The sequence below is a fragment of the Gymnodraco acuticeps genome, unplaced genomic scaffold (genome assembly GCF_902827175.1).
Source record: "Gymnodraco acuticeps unplaced genomic scaffold, fGymAcu1.1, whole genome shotgun sequence".
Classification (NCBI taxonomy): Eukaryota; Metazoa; Chordata; class Actinopteri; order Perciformes; family Bathydraconidae; genus Gymnodraco; species Gymnodraco acuticeps.
The window spans coordinates 1,604,513-1,630,290 of NW_022989899.1; the positions used below are offsets into that span (position 1 = coordinate 1,604,513).

Sequence of the window (25,778 nt, forward strand, 5' to 3'; positions counted from 1 at the left end):
CGGTCGAGAGTCCCGGGATGATTTTTAGTCCCAGTCCACCACTGGCTACATGACCGTATGATCGCCCATATTGACGCACCTAATTCCTAAACTTCTAACAGATACAACATAAACCGATCCTTCAGCCTCATATGAGCTCTCAGACACGTTCAAAATGAAACTGTCTGAGCTGTCTGAGCTTGCTACTGTGTGCGCCATCGTGCGTTTACATGCAGATGCTGGGATCCTGAATGGTGCAGCTGGAGCGCTGTGCCCGCAATGACGTCACACATAATTTGGCGGGACTTGAAGAATCCCCGAGCAGATCCAGGAAATGGTCAACATTGAAGGGCAGATTAATGGTTATCAAAGTACAAATATCCAAAATCAGTTCAGTAACGGTTTTCAAGGGGACAATATTTACTCAAATTGATGGGTTTGGATGATGGGGGAAACTCGTGTCACAGGCTCTTTAAATGCTAACTCATTTCCAGGATTAAGACTCATTCCTTCACCACTCTATTGAAAATTAGGACATTGGATTATACGTGAATTCGTTTTTTTATTTTGCAGAAACTTTTCTAAAGTAAGGTATCCGAAGAGGAATTGCCAGTATTGAAACTATCATACAGGCATTACTATCTTTAAAAAAGGTACAATCATCCCCAGACGTAGGGGAGGCTTTATGGTTGGTGAGGAACAAGTGACTGAGTGGGCAGATGATGTCAAATAGCCTGGGAGGAAATGACACATCTGGGTAACATGAAGTGCCGTGCTCCCAGTAGACCTATTTGTCAGTGTGGGGATGTTTTAATGATATCAGGCAGAGAGCCATACACTAGTTGGCAGGGAAGCAGAAAGGGAGGGGGGGGGGGGGGGGGGGGGGGGGGGGGGGGGGGGGTTGGCAGAGGTGGATCGTCTGTCAGCCACCTGCACAGGCCACTGCATGTGTCACCGGGGACACTTTTACTTCAGATGATGATCATTCCTACAGCGAAGGCATATAATGCTGTTTGTTATTCTTTCCATCCGTACAACTGGTTTCAAATAACCTTAATTCTGATGTGGGATTGAGACCCAGACGCCTCCTAACAAAAACACCTGTATACTGTTTTGCTATCATGGCTATTGTTTTACAAACCTGGTTTAGATTTGAAAACGCCCACTTCCACATGAAGAAAGCATTGTTGCATCCATTAAGCATCCCCCTTGGCGCTTTTCATTCCGCGTATATGAATTTGACAGCGACAGTTGCTTTATAAAGTAGACGATCGATGGAAATAGAGATTTTAAAATATGAAAGCAGATCACAGATATGCATAGCTGAGTCAATGTTAATTTGTCATACATTAAGATATTAAGGATTAAAGAAGAATAAACTAGCAAACAATCTGTAGCCTTTTAGCTAGTTGTTTTGGTTTGTCTTGATTTGTACACAATTACGGTATTTGAGTGTATGTATTTTGTTACTTTCCATCACCTTCAGGTTATATGAAATAGAATGCTGTAATGTTTTTCAGCATCTCTTGCAATTGCACAGACTTCAATGGGAGTTGCTACAGCTGCTAATGTAGGAGCGGCAGTCAGTCAGTCACCCCCCAGTGAAGTTATCTCTAAACTAAGCCAGCTAATTTGTGTGGTCTGATCAACATTTAATTGATCACAGTTAGCAGCACATATCATATGTTTTTAGAAGTAGAAGAGTAGAAGTGGTATTACATAAACGTTGTCTAGATGGGGATGGCAATGTTGTCTTTACACCTCCATGATGAAGGCGGACGGGGCTAAGTCAATGCAGAAGTGGGCGTGGTTTAATCTAAACTAGGTTGGAAAAACGATAGACGCATCCTTGCTCCAAAATGGTGGAAAGAGCTCCATGTTGGTATCAGGACAGCAAAAAGTCTACACATCTGCAACTGCACATTGGCCAATTAAAAACAAATCTGCACTTACAGTACAATGGTTTGGTTTATTGAAATCTAATGTACTTGCAGAATTATTGCTTTTTGAGTATCTATCTTTATAGTGTATTGCACATATTAAGTTGCTTTGGATAAAATGTCAGCTAAAAAAAAAGAATTTAACAAAACATAATGATGTGATTAGTATTTTCACTACCATCAAGAAATATACCTACATTGTAATTAAATCATATTCAGATAGGGGACATTTAAAAACATTTTAATTAGTATTTGCAGTTTCCACTTGGCAGGTAGCTACGCATTATGGTAAAATAGCTTTATGAAAAGATGACTGAGTAATGTGTCGCTTGAGAATTAATCATATGCTATCCTCCACTTTGATGAAGCTCATTTATTCATTATTCTAAATGATTCCCACACTGCATGTGTTACACAGTATCATTAGACAGAGTGAGTGGCCCAGTGTGTGGGTTGGTGGCACTATGCCTTCCATGTGGGTTTGTTGGACCTGTGTGTGTCATGCGCCAGTAAAAATAATATATGCATAAGTAATATTAGTAATACAAACACCTCAGAGCAAAAAGAGTTGTGATTTGAAACGTTTCCTAGGCTTGGGAAAAGAAGCGGGCTGAGTAAAGGAAGACACGCACCGAGGCAAGGTTAAGGTCGGAGCAATATCTGCCAAGGCACTTCTCTAATTGACAGCTCACTGTTCTTTATTCAGCAGACATTCACAGATCTAATTAACAAAACCATCAGGCATTCTTTTTCCTTGTGATTAGCTGTTTTTATTATCTTCCGAGTCTGGCAGTGTGTGAATGCTGCTTGGCAAAGGGTCACAGACACAGAGGGGCAGCGGTCAGCTCCTAAAAGATTAAGAACAACAGGACTAGTAGGACTACTGAAGGAGAACACGACTCCTCCATCGCCAGCTACAAAGGTAGGCGAGTAGAATAGAGAACACGTTTTCAGTGTGTTTTTAATTGAGAGTGTCACTGTGTGAAAAGACGTTGGGACCACAGTTCTTGATGGCAAGACAAAGACACGTGGTCAGGAAATGACACACATTTGCCTGATTTAAGCTGACGTGTGGAGTGTTTTATGAAATGGAGAATTCAAATCAAACCCTGTTTAAAGTACCGGCTCATGTACATGTACACAATGTAATTTAGTCCCTGCATTTAACCAATCCTAGTATTAGGAGATATCACACAGTCCTGGTGATAGCACAAATTCTTTATTATTATTATTATTCAGCCAGGTTTTGTTGTCCCTCTTCTGCTCCCACATTCCACATCGCAGAAACTCCGTTCAAACATCAAAACGTTCAGCTCGATCGGGAATCGATTGCTATTACTTTTCTCATTCCTAACTTTCATATTTCCCGAGATATATCCCATAATTCATCAAATTCTTAACATGGAAGTCAATGGAGAAACTCTTCAGACTCGAAACATCTTCATGCGACTTCAACTGCTAACTGTTCCTTCATACTTTCACTCAGAAACCTCATTCCAACTTTAAAATGTTACACATCTTTCTGACATTATTCGTCTTACACAGCTTTTAAATCAGATGCACACTTTTAGAGATATTAAACATTGTTCAGACCTTGGTAAAGAGGCCTTCTTCAGATTTTAACATTAGTGTGTATTGCGCAGCTCGTTAAGGCTAAAGTGGGGGACAGCTTGAAATTCGCCTTCATATATTTTTTTTAAACCTGCCATAATTCCCAAACCCTACACTCCTGATACATAATTGTTCATGAAAAACTTAGGAAAACATCTCTTAGCTTGAAAAATTCAAACAATTAAGCAAAAATATTAAACAAAATGCCTCGAGGGCATGAAGTGACAAAAACTTCAAAAAATCTGCCAAAAAGGCCACATTATTGACCCGAAAGTACACAAAAAGCACATTTCAGACGCTCAGGGTCCTTGAGATGCTTCACGCGTTGAAATTTCACCGATATCTGTTACGGTTCTTCAACAAAACGTTCACATGTAAGAGGTTTATCTCTCATTCAGAACAATGGAAAGGCTCCCCTCTCACTGATTACTGCACATCACCATGGAAACCTTTGATCTCCGAATTGGAGCAACCTTCATGAAACCCAACTTCCCCTGGATATATAATAGTTTCTGATTCTGCTTTGTCAATTTCTTTCTCTGAAATAAAACATCTGTTCAGTAAGTGTCGACATTCACTGACACTATCTTAACGCAGAATGAGAAAGTACCATTGATGGGCCATTCATTATTAGTGTAGACTTATTGTAACAAGGACTTTTTGTGATTCAAATAAAGGACTCTCTCTGCAGTAAACAAGGTTAATCCTCCTGTTATCCCCATTCAATGTTTAGCGTATCTAAAAAAATGGTTCACATTATTTTCTTTGCTTAGTATTTCATGACTTTTCCTAATTTAGTGAGGACTAATGGGTAAACATAAAATGAACATGAAGATCTTTTTTAAATGTCCTGTACGCACTTTGTACGCATCGGTGTTCCTTGGGGTCAATTTGACCCAGGCTATTTTAGTAGTATAAAACATATAAAAATGTCAATATTTTACACATATTTGTGTTGATTGTGTATGATGATATTGAGGTGACTATTAAGGTCCGGACACACCAAGCCGATTTCGGCCGTCGATAGATGTCTGGCCGTCGATGAGCGTCCTGTCGCCCTACTCAGATTGGTGTGTCCCGCCCCGTCGTGTCTTTTCGGCGGTGCCGACACCTTCTGCCGCTGATTCAACATGTTGAATCGGTAGGCTGTCGGTAAAAGGTTGTCGGCTAAAGAAATCACTCTGATTGGCTGTTCAGCTAGCGAATCAGTGCATGAGAAGCGAAACGGAAGTGAGGGACCCAAACAAATGATTAAGAAGGCAAATCTGAGATTTCATTTAACTCCAGCTCTCGACACAGGTTCGGGAAAGCCCCGTGAGCTTCTCGCTGTAGAGTGAAAATGGAACGGACACGCTATTTGTTGTTTGTTTATATCACGCAGTCTGTTCTTCTTCTCTCGGTTATCACGCAGTCTGTCTTCCGGTTGTTGCCTCTTTTGAATGACGAATATGCTGGTAAGGAGAGTTATTGCCACTCACGCATGCGCAGTGCGTGCGTGCTACTTGGCCATCGGCTGAAGTCTTTGCGGTGTGTTCCAGAGTGTGACTGTTGGCCAAGACGCAGGAGACGTGAGGCGACACAACAGTCGGGTCCGTTTGGACGTGTTCTTTGGTGTCAGGTTGGTGTGTAGCAGAGGTGAGGACTCGAGTCACATGACTTGACTCGAGTCACATATTTTTTGACTTGAGACTTGCTTGACTAACATTGATAAAAGACTTGACTTGACTTTGACTTGGTATTCATGACTTGAGACTTGACTTGAGCTTGAGACAGATGAATTGAAAGGACTTGACTGTTTAAAATTAAATATTTGCGTTTGTTTTTGTAGTGAGATATTATGTTTAGTTTTTTCGAAAAACGTGATTGGGTAATTATAGCGCCATGCGCGCAAACCTGGCAACCCACTAGAAGGCAGGAGCGTCAGTTCACATGGCAGCGGCGAGCGTTACTCCACAAATAGTCAAGTTTGGATTCAAGGATTATTTTTTCGATGACGGTAATAAGAAGAGAACAGCGGTATGCAGGGTCTGCAGCATAAAGATCAGTGACAAGACCACCACAACATCCAACTTCATTCGTCACTACAAAATACCCCACAGAGAAAGGTGCGTGCATGTGTTGTGTTAGCTAGAAAGCTAACGTTAAGTTTAAGCTACGTTAGACTTGGTTTCAAATCGATTAAGCATTGCAAAGAGAAGACACAACGGTAAATGAACACTAGAACCGTCAAGGGATTCATTTAGACTAACCCTGATACTGACGGGCTGTCAGGAGAGAGAGGGAAAGAGATGCCTCGTTTATTTCCCCTGTGTTATTATCAGAAGTTACTGTAATAGGTTGAATAATGTAGTTCATCTACTTTTAGTAGTTTGTTTAAATGTTTTAATTATGTTGTTTGTAGAAGTGCATAATTTCTTGATTTATTGTAAAAATGAATCTGAACTTTTTGATCTGTTATGATGATAAACTGAAGCAATTTCTAAATTAACCCAATTAAGTGAGTTTTAAATCCACTTAGTTTATAAGGAAATTATGAAGAGGAACAAATCAAATGATGTGAAAATGATATCTATGTAGGTGCTGACGCTGTTGGCGGTTCTAGTGTTAACAGACATTTCAATTAAATATGTGTAATGGAAAATGCCATATATGATTTTCTTACCTGGAATTCTCCCTTTTTGAACAGACTTTTTGAGTCCTAGCTATATTGTCTGCAGTTCTAGGGTTAATATTAATCTAATATGATTGTCATCGGTCTAAATTAGATTTCAAATGATTAACTGTGTATGTAATGAAGATCATAGTGTGGGTTGAATCCATTTTAATAACCACTGTCTTTTAACTGATGCGGAAATGTGGAAACTGGGCTTATTCATCAGAATTTTGTATGACTTGACTTGCTTGACCTGAGCAATGACTTGACTTGCTTGACTCTCACCACAGTGACTTGGGACTCGCTTGATACTTGTAGGTCAAGACTTGAGACTTGCTCATGACCTGCACATGCAGGACTTACTCCCACCTCTGGTGTGTAGGGGCCTTTACATTCAAATGTGTCATTATAAAAAATAAAAACTACCCTCTGCTTTAGTTATTGGTCCTTTAACAACATCAGAAAGATCTTACTTTAACATTTTATTTCAGTCAGTGAGATTTTATGGTGATTTATATATTTTTCGATAGTCACATAATAGGAATTCTGGATACATAAAGGGGTCTGTAGGGGGGAAGGTTGGGGTAATGTTTTATTTAAATGGTTATTTAGGTAGTCAACTAAGATACCTGAAGCACCAGAGACATACATTTTGGTTAAAATGTGGAATATGATCATTGTCTTGAGTTTTAAACTACTGGGGTCAAATTGACCACAGAGGATAAAGGGTGTAAAGTAAATCTGAGGATAACAGGAGGGTTAAGGAGTGTTTGGTCCTCTTATGTCTAATGAAAGGTGTGTGTGATGTGACTGCACTCACCCGGCTCAGCCCCATGTGGTGGCTGCTCTTCTCCAGGTCCAAGGACTCCAGCAGCTCCTCCACCGCCTGTAAACCAGCAGAACAAACAGTCAGAGACACAAAAAAAGCAGCTTTGTTCCAGGCTCTACCTCGGAGCCATGGCATGAGCTGGTGGCACAAAGCGTGCTAGCATGGTGTTATTGTAACAAACATCACTCCCCCGATAACACCAGCTAACACAAACACACACTGCTCCCCCCGATCTACCTCCAGGGGGAAAACAAGTCAGACAGAGGAGTTTCTCAGGTCCCTTTATGTCAGGTTTCATCCGTCGAGTCAATTCAACCTTTAGAAGACAAACTGCACACAGGGTGGGTTGTTGTTCAGCTGATGCTGGAGTTAAGGATCTAGAGTCTAAAGAAACCTAATATTTGTTTATCCGATAAATGTAATTGTTAAGTGAAAGTGTTGTCCTGATGCTAGCGTTAAAGAAAGGTCAGAAACATCAATAAGAAGGGAACTTAACCTAAATTATTAACCAGAAAGTCTGAATTATGACATTGGGAAGTGGAGTTTAAAAAAGTGTTGACTTTTAGCATACATAGGGTCAAGTTACATCATAGTGAAGTGATTCAACATTTTTGACCCAAGGTACAGATATAATTCTGTATTTATAAACCATTCCTCTTTGTTTTGTTTTTTTAAACATCTCACTCCCAAATCCAAACTTGGATTGACTATATTGATGTGTCTCAAATTGTGTTCTTGTGATACATTTGTTGTTTTGAGTGCGTCCCAATGAGAAGTATGGCAAATGGCACTGAGTACCAGGACGGTGTTCCCATTACTGTCAAAAATCTATGGTGGAACTCTTGGATGTACAAAGAGAACTGGATACAGCGTTGGAGGTGGGGGCACTGTTAAGACCATATACAGTGGTAGCATGCCAACCTGAGTTTTTGCTGATTAACAGATCTCCGTTTCCAAATGGAATTTTTTTATTTTTGGGCCCAACGAAGTCAAAGATGGACAAGGAAGTTGTAGAACTACCATTTGGTCTCTACGAACATTTGCTTCAACGGCCAGCACACTTCCTGGGGGCTTGTTGGAACTATGGAAACATCTCACACGCCATGATCTCCAAGTTGGATACGTGATGAAAGTTCGAAGACCATGTGATTGTGGTAATCCTCTATTATGGTGCCAAAAAAGAAGCCACCCTTAATTGAATTGGGTGTAATTCTGTAACGATTTACCACAGCTAATGATACGTTTGCTAACTGGCTAGCTAACAGCAGCAGCAGTCGTCACTTCTGGTGAGGGCGCAGCCGCCTTGTGCGATTTCAGACAACACATGGTCTAAATTCACATTTGGAGCAAGTGTATGACATGCAGTGTTCTAAGAGAAGTGTTCAAACTGAGACACAGCATGTGACTGACATTATTAGGAGCTGTGCTGTACCAAACTCTACAAGTTCTTCTTCAGCATGTAGACCACTAAAACTCTCCACTGAAACAGGGACAATAGTATGACAAGATGATATTATATACAGTACGGTTTTGGCAGGTACCATCTGGCTACTAACATCATGGCTACAACACGCCGTGTTGACAGGAACCGACAGAAATACAGCGTTTGCTCAAACTGTTATTCTCTTTCTGTGACTTTGTCTTTCTCTGAAAACCAATTCCTTCATATTATTCCTCCAATGATACGGCCTTCTCTGTCTCAGACTGCCTTCTTTCATCCATCTTCCTTGCTTTCTTTCTTCTCCGCCGGGTACCATTAGTTATTTCTGAGTGGGCTATCCGCTGTAAGCTCATCTCCAAGGAATATGGTGAGCCACTTTACTGTCAGTGTCTTGTGGTGTGGTAAAGAGACGGAGAGCTTGATTTGATATTTAATCCAGTTAAATCTTCCCCGTTGACAGCATTCTTTTCGTGTTCCACACTTATCCCAACAAGACAATCGGATTTGAAATTCGCAAAAAAGATTCTTTAACTTTTAGGAGGAGACATTTGTGCACGTGAGCTACGGAAAGACTTAATGTAGGGAGATGTTTTTTTCCTGCAGCGGCCCCACCTCCCCCTCATAAAGGCTAATCACGCCTTTGTGCAAAGCTGCTTTATACTGCCTGAACAGAATGTAGAGAAGACATTAATCATATGCTCAGGGATGTTCCTAAACTGTTCTGCCTCCTATACAAAAGGAATGGAAAGATAATGAGGCAGGGGGAGAAAAGTGGAAAAAGACAAGGGATTGGGATGGGGGAGGGAGAGGGGAGAGATGGGGAGGAAAGAAAGAGCTCTTCCCACTGCCGGTAATTAATCAGTACAGTAGCCGTATGCTGCCAGCCTATGCAATCATAATTAATTACACACAAGAGCGCTCTTGGAACAGGAAGAGGACAGGGGAGAGAGGAGGAATGAAGGGATTCTGTTCACACCGGGAGAGGAGAGTGTAGAGGGCAGCGAGAGAAATATTAAATCTACAGACTTTAAACCTTCCTCAAATTCTGACACCATCATGGTTAGTTTAATTATCGTAGGACAAAGCTCCTAAGCACAATTAGTTTTAAAGGCTAATAAATTGGAGATAAACGTATAAGCTGACCTTTATGTGGGAAAATGGTGGAGAGGCTCTTGAAATGTGATTGTTTTTTTAATGGAAAAATTGCTTTCTAATTAGTGAAAGAATACATTGTTGACTCTTGCTATTCTTTTAGAAATTCATACCAACTGACGATTCTCAGAAGAAGGATTAGCAAAATACTAAACATAGCAGGGTATCAAAAACAACCAACAGGGAAATGGTGTCACAACTAGAGCCAATAACAATACCTCCATGTCTTGTTTTTGTGTTTTCTGTAATCATGTTACCAATATGCTAATGCGTTTATGGCATGATATGGCAACTTTAAGAGATGTTGGGAGATATTGCTAGCTCATCGTTAGCTAGCTAGCTAGCTAGCTACCATTAGTAGCTAGCTAGCTAGCTAGCTACTAATGTTGTTTTCCACAATTACTTCAGTTGTTCCAGCGTCTTCCATTTCCACTAATGGGGATAGTCACTATTACATTGTACTCTTTGTACTCTACTGTATGCAAGAAAAAACATTGTATATATACATTACGTTTAACTTTATCAATATACAGCTCTGGAAAGAATTAAGAGCCCAGGCTCTCGTCATCTCACGCCTAGACTAAAAGCGTCAGCTAAATGCAATGTAATGTAATGTACTGTAAAAGAGACAACCGAAACATTATCAGTTTCTCTGGGTTTACTATTTATAGGTATTAGTTTGAGTAAAATTAAAAAAATATATATTATTCTATAAACTACTGATAATATTTCTGTGTTGGAATTCTACAGACACAGGAATGGAATGGCTGCCATACATGTAGAGATTGAGATTCAAGACAACATTTGAGTGGTCTCTTAATTTTTTTTTGCTGTATATAAAGATCTAATAGGACAACTAAGAGACATGTATGTGAAGTTTCTTTCTTATTTCATTAACATTTTAGTTGTTTTTGAAGTCACATTGATCATAACCTGGGTTCTGTTCATCCCTCAGATTTTCCTGAGATATCTAGGAGAGTTCCACGACAGCATCCACAAGTGTTTTCATCATATCAGCAGTGGCTAACCCCCCTTAACACTCACCCTCTTCTCGTCTGTGACGATGTAGTGGCGGCCGTGCTTCTTGGTCAGATGTGGTGCCAGGACATCAAAGCGCCGGCGGAACTCAGAGAACACCATGTGGTCCGGGTACCCTGCAGCGAGGGAGGAGGTAGGACAGAGGGGGGGGGGGGGGGGGGGCACAAAAACACCAAGGTTAGAAGAGCGCCTGCAGCAAGTGGACAGCCGACACCGTGTCAAAGGGTAATCTTTATCTTCAAGTACAGCGCAAAAACTCAAATCTGAACAATACGCTTGTGGCACAGTTTGTAAGCTTTCTCAAGTTCTTAGACAGGCACTAGCAGTAAGAATGGAAGAACGTTTTATTTCAGATAAAGAAGTTTTAAAGAGTCAGATATGAAATGGGAAGATCGACCCCAGGTCAGAATCAACAACAATGGGTAAGCCCATTTAGAAAGTGTTGAGTTCATAATTTATTGACCTCAGAAGGAGAGAAGAGCTATTTTCTTTCCAGGCTATTAGAAATCTGGATGAAGCATTAATTATTTTTGTTTTATTATTAATGTTTCTTTATTTACTCTCTATGCTTCCTAATGGTACTACTCCACTGCTTGTTTTTGTCATTTTTGCAAAACCACAATCGGTTTAGGTGACGCAAGTTGGTTAATAATATGGAAGTTAGGGTTAATGCAATTGCAACAGTACATGGATGAAAATGGCCGCCACTCTGACTATGCTGCTATGTTGATATTAATAAAAATGTCTGTTTTACTCCTATTCTATCTCTATGTCTTTTTCCCCGTGAGATGATAATGTGAACTAATATAAAAAAAGATGGATCCATTAGATCTTCGCGGCGTTTCCAAAAAAGAATACAGTGGACATGGCACATTTTGACTTCCATACCTTGTCTGTAGATGCGCAGTGCGTCCAGCAGCTTGGACCCTCGGAGCTGGGCTCTCAGGAGGCCCACGTCCAGAGTCATGAGGCCCGAGTCAGGGCTCTCTCCGTGCGTCACGCGGGGCTCACCTCCACCACCCACCGCCTCGGCTCTGGGCAGCAGGCAGTGGACGAAGTGAACCCTGGAGCGACGCACCATGTCGATCAGAGCGTCCTGACAACAGAGAGGAGGAGTCAGTCATCACACTCTGCTTGGTGATAGGTCACATCTAATAACAGATTACAAAAAACTATGTAAAAAAACTATTCCAATATCGACTCTCTTTAGTTAAATGTATTATAATTAGGGCCGGGACTTTAACGCGTTAATTAAGATTAATTAATTACACAAAAATTAACGCGTTAAAAAAATTAACGCATTTTAATCGCACTTATTTTTGCACCACGGAACGTTTCTCACTGGATGAGTTTCAGGCGTACCGATTATACTGGAGCACCAACTAACGTTCATGACTTCAGACAACAACAAACCACAGTGAACAACAGTGGGAAATGTTGTTTTAAAAAACGGACGGATGGAAGCGTCGATAAGAGCACGGTTGTGTGCAAATTATGCAAAAAGAAATTCGCATATCACCGCAGCACATCAAGCCTCAAGTATCACCTCAATGCAAAACATATAGCAGCTAGCGTGGAAGCTAGCGTGGACGTTAGCCTCTTTTATCGTGTTCACACCAAAACGAGCCGGTACTAAAATTAGTTCACCCCACGAAAGTCCCTGCTAGAGAGCAGGGACTTTCGTACGGCTCTCTTGTGAGAAGAGAGCTATATGTCTGATTGGCTGGGCGGATTGCAAACCACGCCCCGTAAAACTCCCAAAAAGTTTTGTGAAGCCGCCATTGTCGCCATATCCTCGCATTAGCATTATTAGCATTAGCATTAGCCCAGCGCAGAAACGCAGAGAGACTAACTTATGGCAACACAAAATAAAACATGGGAGCGGTGGAGATGAGGAGGTGTCGGCGTTCTGGCGATTTACTCGGAAGGCTTCAGTAGAAGCTGCTGGGAGTCCCAGCAGCTTCTACTAAAGCCAGTCCCCAACTCCGGGGACTTTGGGCGGCAGTATACGCCGTGAAGTGGTTTGCGGCCTGCCAGTAAACCCAAAGCAGAAGAAGAAGAAGTGACGTCAGCGGCTTCATTTGCCTAATCCACCCCCAGGTTCAAAGAGTTCTCATGAACCTTTGTGGGAAAAGTACTGCGGTGTGAATGCGCCTAATGGTATACTAAAATCCATGTGAAAAAAATTGCTTCTCACTGTTCTCAGGTCAAATATTTACATGTGATTAAAAATGCGATTAATTTCGATTAATTAATTACAAAGCCTCTAATTAATTAGATTAATTTTTTTAATCGAGTCCCGGCCCTAATTATAATGTATTTGTAGAACAAAAGCTGAGTTTAATGGTTTTTGATTGAGCTTTAAAATGATGATATTATAATAGTACAGGAAAATGTGAACTATAAATGTACTTGTATCACATCTTTTCCATCTTTCTATTCATTTTCTGGTACTGTATTATTTAAGCCCCATACAGGACTTTGTTAAATTCTTACCTTGAAAATAAAAATCATGCATTTATTTTTATAGTCTTATATTATACGTTCTGAAATGTATTGATCATAACATTGTAGGTATTTTGGCATACGATTAGAGGTATACAATGATATGAAACTCACAAGTGGATTTCTGTCCTCCCACTTAAACTAGCTCTGTATCCTTGTACCTTCACTGTATACATTAATATTGAATTAAAAAATAAAAGATCTAAGTAGAAGAAGTTGTATATTGTTAAATGAAGCAAATCAATGTTGTTCTGAGGGCTGATTTAGCCTTTAATCAGGTTTCATTTGAGTAGAGCTATGCTGGGAAATACCTGATGTCACAAAGAAGCTCTATGTGCTAATAAACAGATCACGAGGTAAGTTGTCCCGCCCTAAAGGTACAGAAAGACCCACCTAAAGCTAAGGAAAATGTTATAAATGCAGTTCTCCACAGCACCACATTCATGAAAGTAGGCCCAGTCGTTTTTCTGGGGGGAAGTCTCAGTGTTTAATCCCCGTCTCATCCACCTACCACTTGGAGTTTGACCTGGATACACAGGCTCTTCTTCTTGACAGCCGCCACCCCCGTGGTGAAGGTCTTCCTCATGCTGGTGGCCCGCCGCAGGGCGAGCTGGGAGCTGCCCTCCAGCCCGGCGATGGAGCCGGACAGCACCGTGGCCCCGCTGGCCCGGCCCATAAACAGCCCGCTGATGTTCTTCCTGTGGGGACACAAGGATAGGTTTCATCCGTATGCATGCAAATGACCAAGGCCCTGTGTCCAAATGGGCAGAAAGACACTGGCAAAGACTCCTCACATTGTTTTTTATATGTTTTTATGAAAACAATATCTTGACAAAATATTTATGCTTTTACGGGACAGGCTAGATTGGCGTCTTGTCTTTTCTTTATCTTTTTGGGCCACTCAATTTTAGTTTGACATTGTTTTGTTTTTTTACCTTTTTAACCAATTAAAATATGCCTGCCCTTACTTTTTGTATGAATTAACTTCACTGCTCAGTCTGACAGACCTAGAGCTGAAGACGATTCACAAACGGTGATACCATTTTTATACTCATCAGCAGTAACAATCCAGTGTCCGTCAGGCTTATCGGCTCAAACTAATGCATTTTTTATTATAATAGTTTCCATCCAAAAGACACGGGCGAAAACAAGCTTCTCAGTGACGTCACCAGTACTTTACTGAACATTTTTTATATTTTCAACTCGAGGGGACCCCACAAATACATTGGAGCACTCAGAAAAAGACACTGGGTGCAGCTGCATGCGGCAAAATGTGCTCTCCATTTAAAACAAAAGAAAAAACTGCGCTGCTGCTCAGAAAAAGGCACTATGTGGACACATGTCTTAACATAATATTTGTCCTCCTCTACATTACACAGGGGAGTACTGTGACTGCTTTAGTGGCACATTCTGCAGGCTGTGGGACGCTCCCTGCATCATTTGGCTCACTCTGAAGCCTGCTGCTCTCAAAGTGTAGATGAATTATAGTGTATACTGGAGGACTATATTTCATAAGAGTAAGTTGCTATTTGCAAGTACATATTAAAGGTTATTCATATAACATTAAGAACATGATAAAAGCAGAAAATAACTATTTGCAAATAAAGAGAGAGATTATTTTTACAAAGCTGGTCAGGCTGTATTGGTATTACAGAATAACAGTGTTTTCTAGGAAAGTGTAGCCTGAAGCATAAAAAAAAGGAATTTGGCGAAGCACCCTTCTATTGAACAACTTAACAAGTTAACTATAACTTATCATTGCAATTTATTGCTTCAAACCATCTGTTTTCACTTGAAATTCAATTAGAATCAAAACAGTTTTTTCCCCATCACTTTCTGAATGTGTTGACGCTTACTCATGTGCATACTGTATAGCTGTGTGATTATATGTGTGTCTATATGTAAATATATGTTTTCCTTTTGGGCGGGTTGGCGTCAGCTGTTATGGTAGTTGCTAGGCATTGTTGAGCTTTTGTCTGTGTAAGTATATTTTAGTTTTGTATTTGTAGTTTTGTGAAAATTAGACGATTCATTATAAGGGGCTTATCATTTAAGCGTTCTTTATGTGTGGTATCTGTGTGTGTGTGCGTACTTCTGGGAGTCCTGCAGCAGCGCGGCAGCGTTCTGGGCGGCGGGGTTGTGCTTGGCGTGGCTCAGCCAGCCCTGAGCGTTGTACTCCACCCAGTCGGTCCCGTGGCTGTGGCCCAACAGGAAGAGGTGGGGCTTCTCTCCTCGCAGCAGAAGACTGGCTCCTGCAACAGAAAAGGAATACTTCCATGATCCCAATGATGTCAGGAGTATGATCAGTGCTGTTTACAGGAAGCTACTGTTGATTGCTTTAACAGGCAGTGACAGGTTGATATCTCACCCTTGTTTTCTCCCTGCGCAGAGCCGTAGTAGCTGAAGAGTCTCTCCAGCATGGTTTCCTCTGTACCTCCAGGCTGCACGGCCTCCTCCTCCATCAGCCACAGCAGGCCTCGAGCCTCATCTGTCCTGGCCAGCGTGCGCACCTGTCATGGATACAGAAACTCAGAAATGTCCCCTACTTGTTGCACTTCCTACTTCACTTGGATTATAAAAATCCTAAAGATATGGCAAATGTGTATCTAAAACTTCATTTATCACTTAGGATCATGAGACAATGTGCTATATAATGTTGTAACACCTTTTAAAACGCTATACGCCAAGGTGAGCTTTATTTGAAAACAAGAACAAAGATAAAGCCGAAGCTGATGGGAAGGCTAATAGTCTCGTTGTAGGTATTTGGTCAGAAATCAAGTTCTGGCCTGATAGTGACCTTATAGAGGCGCTACAGGAAAAGTTAAGCAATCAGCAGAGGGGAACATCGATGTCTGAAGAACATTTTAATTCACCCATCTAATAGTGTTTGAGTTGATTCAAAGTCACGTGGCGTAAGAGGAGAAGACATTAGTATACATCTTAATATGTGTGCCATTCTAGATTAGAGCATTTTCAGGAAACTTTGACCGACTGCTTGTGCTTTAGGAAAGATCAGGGGATCCTCAAAGTCTCTGGGGTTTATCTTCTTGGGACCATCAGTATCTGTATCGAATGGCATGGTTATCCATCCAATGGTTGATGAAATATTTCAGATCTCAACGGTGGACTAACTGACCAACCAATTAACCGACCAACTGACCGACCAACCAACTGACCGACCGACCGTCCGACCGACCGACTGACTGACTGACCGACCGACCGACCAACTGACCAACCAACTAACCGACCGACTGACCGACTTACCGACCGACTGACCAACTGACCGACCAACTAACCGACCAACTGACCAACCAACTAACCGACCGACCAACCGACCGACCAACTGACCGACCAACATGGCCATCCACAGAGCTAGCCGCCAACACGGCTACAAAACCCTAACCCCTTTGACTGGAAAATCTTGTTTCTTACTTCCGTACAAACCCAAAGATTATTCATAGGATTTCCTGATCTTCCGCCACTATGATAAAAGATTGGTTAGGTTTGTCGCAAAAGTTAAAAGGCTAGAAACAACCACTTAAAGTTAAGGAACCATCACATTTTCATATTATCACTTCCTCTCAAACCAACGCTATGATTAGGGTTTAGTTTGTTTTAGGCAAAAACATTGATTATGGCTCAAAATAACAAATCTGTTGAGGTGAGGTAACCCTTGTAGACACAAAAGTCCATGATAAGGCTATTCTTCGCCTCCACTAACAGTGTGACATCATTGTGTCTTCCCAAATCATCCGTTTCCTGATCACCGCATTTCTTTAATGGAGGTTTGGTTGGTATAAATAAATTAGTCTACTTTATGTGTGAATGCGAATGTTAGCTCTGACTGTGTTAACAGTTCCAGTCTCTCTACAATTCTATGCTTATTATCTCTTTGTTGCCGACGCTGCTAATAAAACGCTTCATGATCAGAGCTTTCCCCGCTCAGTCTCATGAGGTTTCCACTTCACATGTATGTACACAGTGACACATTTAACCTTGCTTTTACAACTCCAGTGCAAATCTATTCCAAGTCTTTTAGAAACGCGTTTGTATCCCACTTGCTCAAGCCAATACACATCAATGCTTTGGATTGGCAGCACACACATTTGTACCACTAATAATAATTGATTGGGCTCTGCAGTACAACGCCCATTGAAGAGGGGGCCAACAAGAAGGAAACAAACCACCAACCTGATTCCAATTAATATTGCTGATGTATTCCAAAAGGAAATGTTAGCAAGTTAGCCACAATCACAGAGAACCAAGCTAATTGTTTTAATGATAAATGATAATAGTCTGCTTTTGTCTTTTGTTAGGAGTTTTCATTTGACACAATTGCGCAAGTTGTAAAGACCTGGCATGTGAAAGGAAAAACACCAACTTCTACAGAGCTCACCACATGATCTTGTAGAAGTAATCTTTGCTGATGATATAATCAATAGTTGTAAGCGCTGCTGTTGATTTAATCATTTATTCATAGAGGGAAACCTTTGAACCAGGACTGTCTTTCTTTCTGCTAGCAGTGTTTCCTGCTCAAGAATGACTTTAATGGTCCTAAAAACATGCCATTGTAATATGAATGGGGCCATATTATGCACATTTCAGGTTAATAATTGTATGTAGTGTCTCTACTGTGACATGTTTCCATGCTTTAAAGTTCAAAAAGCGCTTTATTTTTCTCATACTGCCTGTGCTGCCGCACCTCTTTTCAAACCAGAGCCCAGTCTGCTCTGATTGGTTAGCTGGCAGGCTCTGTTGTGAATGGTCACAATGCTTAGCCTATCACGTACATTACAATGTGTTGGAGCGCTAGCCAATAGAGGTGTGAGTGTTATATAGTGATGTCACAATGTTACGGAACTAAACAAAGTAGTCGAATCAAGGCATTTCAGGCAGGAGAGAGAAACTCCCTCTGGAGGGAACTTTGGGATTTTAGCCTTTGCAGATTTACATGCACTAAAACCTACATGTCACACTACAGGAAAGGGAACACCTTCAAATGTATAATAGGGCCTCTTTAATATGTGATATAAGATGCTCTCCTCCTTCAAACATGTTTCAGATTGACTTCTTGCAAGTGTTCTGTCTTTTAAAGCGTTCTTCATCAATACAATCTTTAACTTACATCATCAGTGTGCCTGCGTTTCTATCGTGTTATATTCTAATGTCCTGAGTGTTTAGGTAAATGGGTCCAGGACATTCTCCTGCCATGTTTCAGGTGGGAACACAACACAGTGAGGTCACATGCAAAGAGAGGTGTGATACAGCAGGAGGAGTGTTTCTTGTGCTTACCAGAGCTTGGGTGGAGGCTTGGTCAATAGCCGCTACAGACAGTGAGGTACTGGACTCTATGTCATCTAAAGCAAGTTCTATGTTTTCCTAGATGCAGGAGGGATAAAGGCGGATGGTTAGTAACCTACAGGAGATTACCAGCAGGAAATGAAATCATCAATAAATCAAAAATTAAATTTGAAATCAGCTTTAACAAGACAGTAGATTGGGTTGTGTGAGAGTATGTTTGTATTTAGCACAATGAATGATTTGTTTTCTTATGAGCTCTTCTCAGTAAGCTCTGGTGGTTTCTATCCATGCATATCGTTTTTGATAACCGTCCCTGAGATTTTAGATTATACCCCGAAAAATGTATGTATATGGAGTCCAGGAATGTTCAAAGACTTTGATGTGAACAGTTTTCATTGTTTTCAAGTCCGAGAACAGTTTGAATTATCCAGAGATTCTCAAGGTGGAAAAGTAAAGGTTTACTTTCCCACTGTCCTCAACTGTATTTGGATTATGCACACTTTTCAAAAGCAAAACTATAAATCTGCAGGGGTAGACACCACCACAGATGAGAGGTACATAAAAAGAGGTTGAAGAAATCATTTAAAAGTAATCATTTACTGCAGAGAATCTTAGGTATAAAAAGAATGTTCCATGTGTGTATGATCGTGATATGATCTGTCCAGGATTGCTCTGTCGGCACCTCCTTGTATCTCTCCATCTCCTGGACAAAGGTGCGTTCATGGAACAGGGTCTGCAGCCTCTCCTGGGTGTAGTTATGGCAGAGCTCCTCGAACGTGGCGCCGCGCTGCTGCTGAGCGATCCGAGGGTTCTGGAAGCCCGGAGTGTCCACGATGAGCAGGGAGCACAGGGAGTGCTGACTGGACTTCAGAGCCCTGAGGGACACAAGGACATCATGGAGCTTTAGTGATGCAGCTTTGACACGGGGACGCTGCACAGTACTGCAAAAATACTCTTTGTCTGTCCAAAATCCAAACACATTCTATAGAGTGGTGCAGTGATGACGTGTTTTTTTGGTAGACCCGGAAAAGCAATGGGATTATTTTGTAATAAAACAGCTAATGAAATGCATACATAACAGCAGCATACCTTCATATCACCACTGCTAAGATAAAGATGCCGAATAATTTAGCCACATGTTGGCAACTTCTGCTTTTAAGATACAAAAACAGTACACCAGCTGGGTGTTTTACTGATATACTTTATGTTGAGGGAAAAAAAACATGGAAATCTCGTAAGCTTCTGTTAATGACAAACTTATTTTAGGCATTTAACCAAAAACAACATTGACAAGGCAAGGGTAGCTGGAAGAGAAGTGTAGTGGAAATGTCTTTATCTTACCTTATATGCTAAAACCAAATGCTTCTAAAAGCATTGTCTAACACCAGGGCCGTATCCAGGATTTCCTAAATACCGAGGTCCAAACATGCTAGGGGAGTTTGGGGGATACCCCCCGAGATTTTTGGGATTTTCATGATCTAGTTATGGTGCTTTTTAAGTCCTATGGGGGGTCACAAATTGGATAATATATCGATTTCAAACCATGTCAGTGGGCTGACAATGTCAGCATCAATTATTTTGAAAGTGTAATACATAATAAGAATCAGTTGATTGTTACTATTAATGATCTGGACATGCAGAAGAGGCTAAAATGATCACAAAACATTGTCAACATCAGTGGCGAGCCGTGACTTTTATACCTAGGCCCTCTGACCCCCACCCCTTCCCTCGAGTTATTACGTCACAGCGTATAGTATACTTCAGCGGAATATCAAAACAACGGCCCGGTGTGCAAAACGCATCAATGAAAGCGCAAAACAACCACACAAAACAACACCTGTAAATAACCCTATTTGTGTTCTTTGAAATTGAAAAGGATATTGCATTGTGTTTGTTACTTTTGTTGCAGTTGTATGTCTTAAGTGTAATTTGGCATGCTTTTATTTTGAAGGCGAGTTAACGCTGTTGACAGGAAGTTGTTGTTGCTATGGAAACAAGAAACGTTTCACAGCGGGCAGAACTTGTCATAAAGTCCTCGATAATAAAACCCACCCATTTAGCGGGAAGATATGATTGGTCAATTGTACTGTCATTTGACATTACTCTCTCGTTCAGTTACTATAGCGGGGCCCTCTGTGAATTCATAGCTGGACCGCCTGGACGTCCAACAGCTCCTCTCTTCACAGTAACTTGCAGAGACGAGCTTCTTTCATTTAACTCTTCACATTCCAACATAAACTGAATAGGCAGATTCGAAGGATTTATTTCTTTGGCAATGTTATTTTAAATACAATTAAATCAAGTTATTTTGGTAAAACTAATGAAAAATATAACTAAAAAAATATATTAAAAAATATATAATTTGTTTTAATGTTTTTAAATATTATTTTGTAGAATATCTTAGGCCCTCACAGAGGGCCCTGGCGGCTAACCTACAGCCTCTCTTCCATCTTCTTGAGTCTCTCTGTCTTCTTCCTGTTCATTACTCTCTCTGTCCTCTACGCTTTCTCTTTGTTCAATCTCTCCCTCGTTGTTCACTTTTTGCTCCTCTTCACTTGTCGCTCCTGCCAGTGAATCAAAAGCAATTCAGCAATTTAGTTCATTTCACTTGTTTGTTTGCATTCTTTATTTTTAAATCTGTTTTGTTTGATTCTCAAAAGAGAACAAAGATGTAAGCAAAATTGTGTTTTATACAATTGTATGTTATTATGACATCATCACAAGACTATTGTTATAGACACATTACATATTTCTCTCTCTCTCTCTAATTATTTCACAAGTTTTGTTATACACAGCTCGGAAAATATTACCGAGGTCCGGACCTCGGTGACCTCAATGGTAGATACGGCCATGTCTAACACTACTGTGCCATTTTCCTATTATGTGCTGTTTTCTCTGCATACTCTAATGGGGGTTTTATTCCCAAAAGCTTCAAGGCCAAAGAGCTGATTTGGCAGACTATGTTGACACTACTCTTCTTCACACAAAGTCTCACAAGAACTTCCCTATTCTGAGCTCAAGGACAGGTGTCTAATAACAATATGAGACCGTGTGAAGACAGATTTCTGAGCTTCCCGACCTTTCCTGTATATAAGCCTTGCTATGTTATTACTACTGCGCACACTCCTGCAGACTATCCTATACTCTGTGAGACCTGTGTCTTTGTATTGTATCTTTTGTATTTGAAGCTTCAAATAAATAACCACCATTTCACCATTTATTTTTGATCACTCTGACTTGTACTCTCCACAGTATTGACTGGGTCAAAGATTTCCATAACAATTGGCGTTGTCGGCAGGATCTCTGCAAGTTCGATTGGGGACACCTACGGACGCTGGTGTTGCGCTCCAGGATCCTCGGTTTCTCCTCTACCTCGACAGAAACCGTACGGGACGAGAGGACCAGCGCCGGGGTGGAACCGATTCACTTCACGAGATCCAACGAACTCAAAAGGCTTTCAATATTCGGTGAGATGTCCAGTATCTAAATTGTTTAAAGTTAAACGTAATTATACGCATGACATTTATGAGAGGGACTGCTCGAAAGTAGGATATTTGGGATATCCATCGTAGCCTGGGTTTACGATCAGTTTTTGTGTGATTTGTACTGAGGAACAAAATATCACATCACCGACGGGTGAAAAATAGTGTTTTGGTAACACGGGGTGTTTTGGTAACACTTAAAGACTTTGTTATGGGAGCAAAGCGTAGGGGGCTTGTACACCCTCCTGAGGGTCTGATTGTGGATGTCATGCGAGCGAAACATAGTGAAAACAGTCTGTCTAAATTAAATATCTGGACGGAAATGTTCGGATTTCCAAAGGGAGTTTCTTTGAGTAAATTAAAAATCAAGAACCTAAAGAATAAATTACAAGAACATGAAGATGGAATGAAGGGTAAAAATAAAGTTAAAGTAAAAGACTTATAGAAAACTGGACACTCACAGAGAGTGTTTATAATACTGGGAGGATGAAGCAGAATGCCGTGAAAGAAGGCAGTTGGCCTGGGGCATTAAAGAAAATATTAAGGTTGAAGATGAATGTGAAGAAAAGAAGGGAAATAAATTATTTCCAAAACCATGTAAACCCCAGACATCTCTGTGTCCTTCCTTTGTAGGCCTGAATGACCTCTCATTTATCTCATTTTAACTCGTTCTCAGTTTTAGGACTCATTCCCGCACCCCTCTATTAACAATAATATAAAAGAGAAAAGAGCAGTTTCAGCAGGGGACTGTGCTGTGCTGTCTCCTTTCCTATTCACCTTATACACCTCTGACGTTCAATACCACTCAATGCCTCCTGCAGAAGTTTTCGGATGACTCTGCAGTAGTAGGGTGTATAAGGGATGGACGGGAGGAGGAGTACAGAGCGCTGGCGGGTGATTTTGTAGAGTGGACTGGAGGAAATCATCTGCTTCTGAATGTGGCCAAGACCAGAGCGATGGTCATTGATTTCAGGAGGAAGAGGACGTCTCCTCAGCCCCTGTGCATTCAAGGAGAGGGTGTGGCTGTCGTGGAGGACTACAAGTACCTGGGAGTGCACTTAGGCCCCGGCCACACCAGGGCGATAACTGTCGTATCTGCTACAGTTCACTATCAGATAAACGGTTCGGCCACACAAGGCCGACATGGAAACGCAGAAAACGATAACGATAACGGGTCCCAAGCTGGGTAGATCTGCAAACGAAACGCTCTGGGGGGGCAAACGGCTCTGTGTTTACGCCCTGTACGATCATTTCCTGATAACGCAATAGCCCCGTCTCTCCCCACCTCTCCTGCTCAGAGATCAGCTGCTGGGCTGTCAGAAGAGTGGGAGGAAAAGAGAGGCTCCGTTTTGTATTCTTATATTATTATATAGTCGTTATTTATTTGTTTTAAAGCTCAATAAATAACAAAGAAGACCTTTGACCGGCACTTTTCTAATTTTGTCCGGAAGATTTAAACTTTAACGGACATGTTGACCGGCGGAAAAAAAATGAAACTCTGCCGCACGGTCCCCTCGTCCCTTGGAAGAGGCGGAGAGGTGGGTGTTTGTCATCTGCTGGTGGACTACCGGAGAGATTTACAGCGCTTGCCTCGGGGAGGGACAAAAAGAGCCAGAGCGTCCACAGCGGAGAATAAACAGAAGGGCAACCATGGCAACCATGCGCAGGAAGTCTTCTTCGCTGCTTTTGTGGCAGGACTACAGCGCCACCTACAGGCCTGACATATGTACTACAGCATCTCCAGCGCTTTCGAGCGGTCTCGTGTGAACGGACACGTTTCTGGTGCCTGTTACGTGTGGACGGAAGACTTTTTTGATAACGATTGCGGTCCGTTAGCATTATCGTCCTTGTGTGGCTCCAGCCTTAGACAATGGGCTGAACTGGAGGATCAACACTGACGCTGTGTACAAGAAGGGGATGAGCTACTGAGGAAGCTGAGATCCTTCCACGTGTGCAGCAAGATGTTGGAGATCTTCTACCAGTCTGTTGTGTCCAGTGCACTCTTCTTTGCTGCGGTCTGCTGGGGGGGCAGCATCAGAGCCGGTGACACCAGCAGGATCAATAAATTGATCAGGAAAGATGGGTCTTTTTTTTTTTTTTAAACACCTTGCATTTCAGGGGGGGCTCCGTTGGCTCCAAGACAATGGTAGGGGAAACACTGCAACTACTGTAGGAGGAATTGATGCACAGCATTTCTACAGAAGTCTGTCACACGTGTCAAAAAAGAATTGCAGTGTTTCCCCTATATACAAATAGTGGCGGTGCAGCGCCGTTGCTGAAAAATGCGCGCCGCTGCTAGGGGGCGTCAGCCAGGTACCCAAACATTTCAACAACAAAAAAAAAGTTTACTTTTTTATTTTATTTTTAATTAAAATAATAAGTGGCGACCCTTTTTAATTTTTGATTGTTTGTTATGTGGATTTGTAGTATTTGTGTTACTGTATGTTCAATAAAGGTGTATTTTTGCAAAATCTTGAGACATTGCCACTATATGTACTAGACAGGGCCGATTTTTGGCATAGGCAGTCGCCTAGGGTGCCAGATCTGGGGGGCGCTGCGCTGGTAGTTCTGGGAGGGGAAAAAACATTTTTGACCGTTGGCGCTCATCCTAATTTTCGGCCTTGATGTAACAACATTCATAATTAAGTAAATGTAAGACCCTTTTCACCCCGGTTACACTTTTCATTTGCCCTGTACGATGGGCGCTGTAAGTAAGTAAGTAAGTAAAACTTTATTTATATAGCACCCTTCTCAACACGGATGTACAAAGTGCTTTACAGTACAGTCCACAGGACACAATTCAGAGTACAACTATAAAATGTAGAATAAAAGGCATAAAACAGCAGCAGGTAATACTTAGGATAAAACATACGACAAAACACCAATAAAAAAGACAGCCACTAACTCACCACCTCCGACGACCCAAAGTCCTGTCGGAACAGGTGTGTCTTTAACTGGCCCTTAAAAATCTCTATTGAGGCCGAGGTTTTTATTATCTGGGGGAGTTTGTTCCAAAGCCTTGGGGCCACCACCTCAAAGGCACGGTCACCCTTAGTCTTTAGCCTGGTTCGGGGCACCCTTAGGAGGCCTTGCTCAGAGGACCTCAGGGCCCGGGTTGTGATGTGCGGGTGGATAAGGTCATTGATGTAGGCTGGGGCTTGGCCATGCACAGCTCTATATGTGAAGACCAGTACTTTGAATTGGGTTCTGAGATGGACAGGGAGCCAGTGCAGGGCAGAAAGAATCGGAGTGATGTGGCATGTTTTTTTGGACCGAGTCAGTAATCTGGCTGCAGCATTTTGGACCTGTTGTAACCGGTGTATTGATGTTTTGTTGAGGCAGGAGAACAGAGCATTACGGCCCGTCTACACTACAGGCGTCAAAAAATGCTTTCAACGCTTCGCCCATTCATTTGAATGGGGTGACGTAGGATATTTTCAAACTTCGCCGAACTGCATTGTGGGTAGCATGGCAAGGCGTTGCAAGCATCGCGAGCGTCTATCGAAGTCAAAAGTTGAACAATGTTCAACTTTTGAGGCTCGATGCTTGCTCGAAGCTGGCGTCAGCCAATGAAATCCCGTTTATGCAAATCTGCCAGTACAAGCGCTAGCCAATCAAACCGCGTGTATGCTGGGAGAGACTACGCAGGTCATTTCCTCATATTCAAAAAAATGGAGGGAAAATTCATTATAGCGGTAGTGAATCACCCGGTGCTGTATGATCAGTCTCTGTTCATCTACCGGGATACAAACCGGAGGAGCGAGGCATCGAGGGAGGTGGCAGAGACAGTGGATGAAACTGGTAGGTTTTCGCCTGTTTGGGGATTTTATATCCAGTTTACTTCGTT

General features: G+C 41.7%; 1 protein-coding gene across 14 annotated transcripts in view; it reads right to left on the minus strand.

The window, feature by feature from the left end:
- The window catches only part of myo18ab (myosin XVIIIAb), a 146,936-nt gene that overhangs the window by 59,899 nt on the left and 61,259 nt on the right, over positions 1–25,778 (minus strand). For all 14 annotated transcript variants that reach the window (XM_034206501.1, XM_034206545.1, XM_034206493.1 and 11 more), the window contains 8 exons: positions 19,132–19,324; positions 18,441–18,527; positions 15,517–15,658; positions 15,241–15,400; positions 13,660–13,846; positions 11,532–11,739; positions 10,650–10,759; positions 7,004–7,069 (listed from right to left, as the gene is read on the minus strand). In XM_034206501.1, coding sequence (XP_034062392.1) covers positions 7,004–7,069; positions 10,650–10,759; positions 11,532–11,739; positions 13,660–13,846; positions 15,241–15,400; positions 15,517–15,658; positions 18,441–18,527; positions 19,132–19,324 — 1,153 coding nt within the window. The remainder of the gene's footprint in view (positions 1–7,003; positions 7,070–10,649; positions 10,760–11,531; positions 11,740–13,659; positions 13,847–15,240; positions 15,401–15,516; positions 15,659–18,440; positions 18,528–19,131; positions 19,325–25,778) is intronic.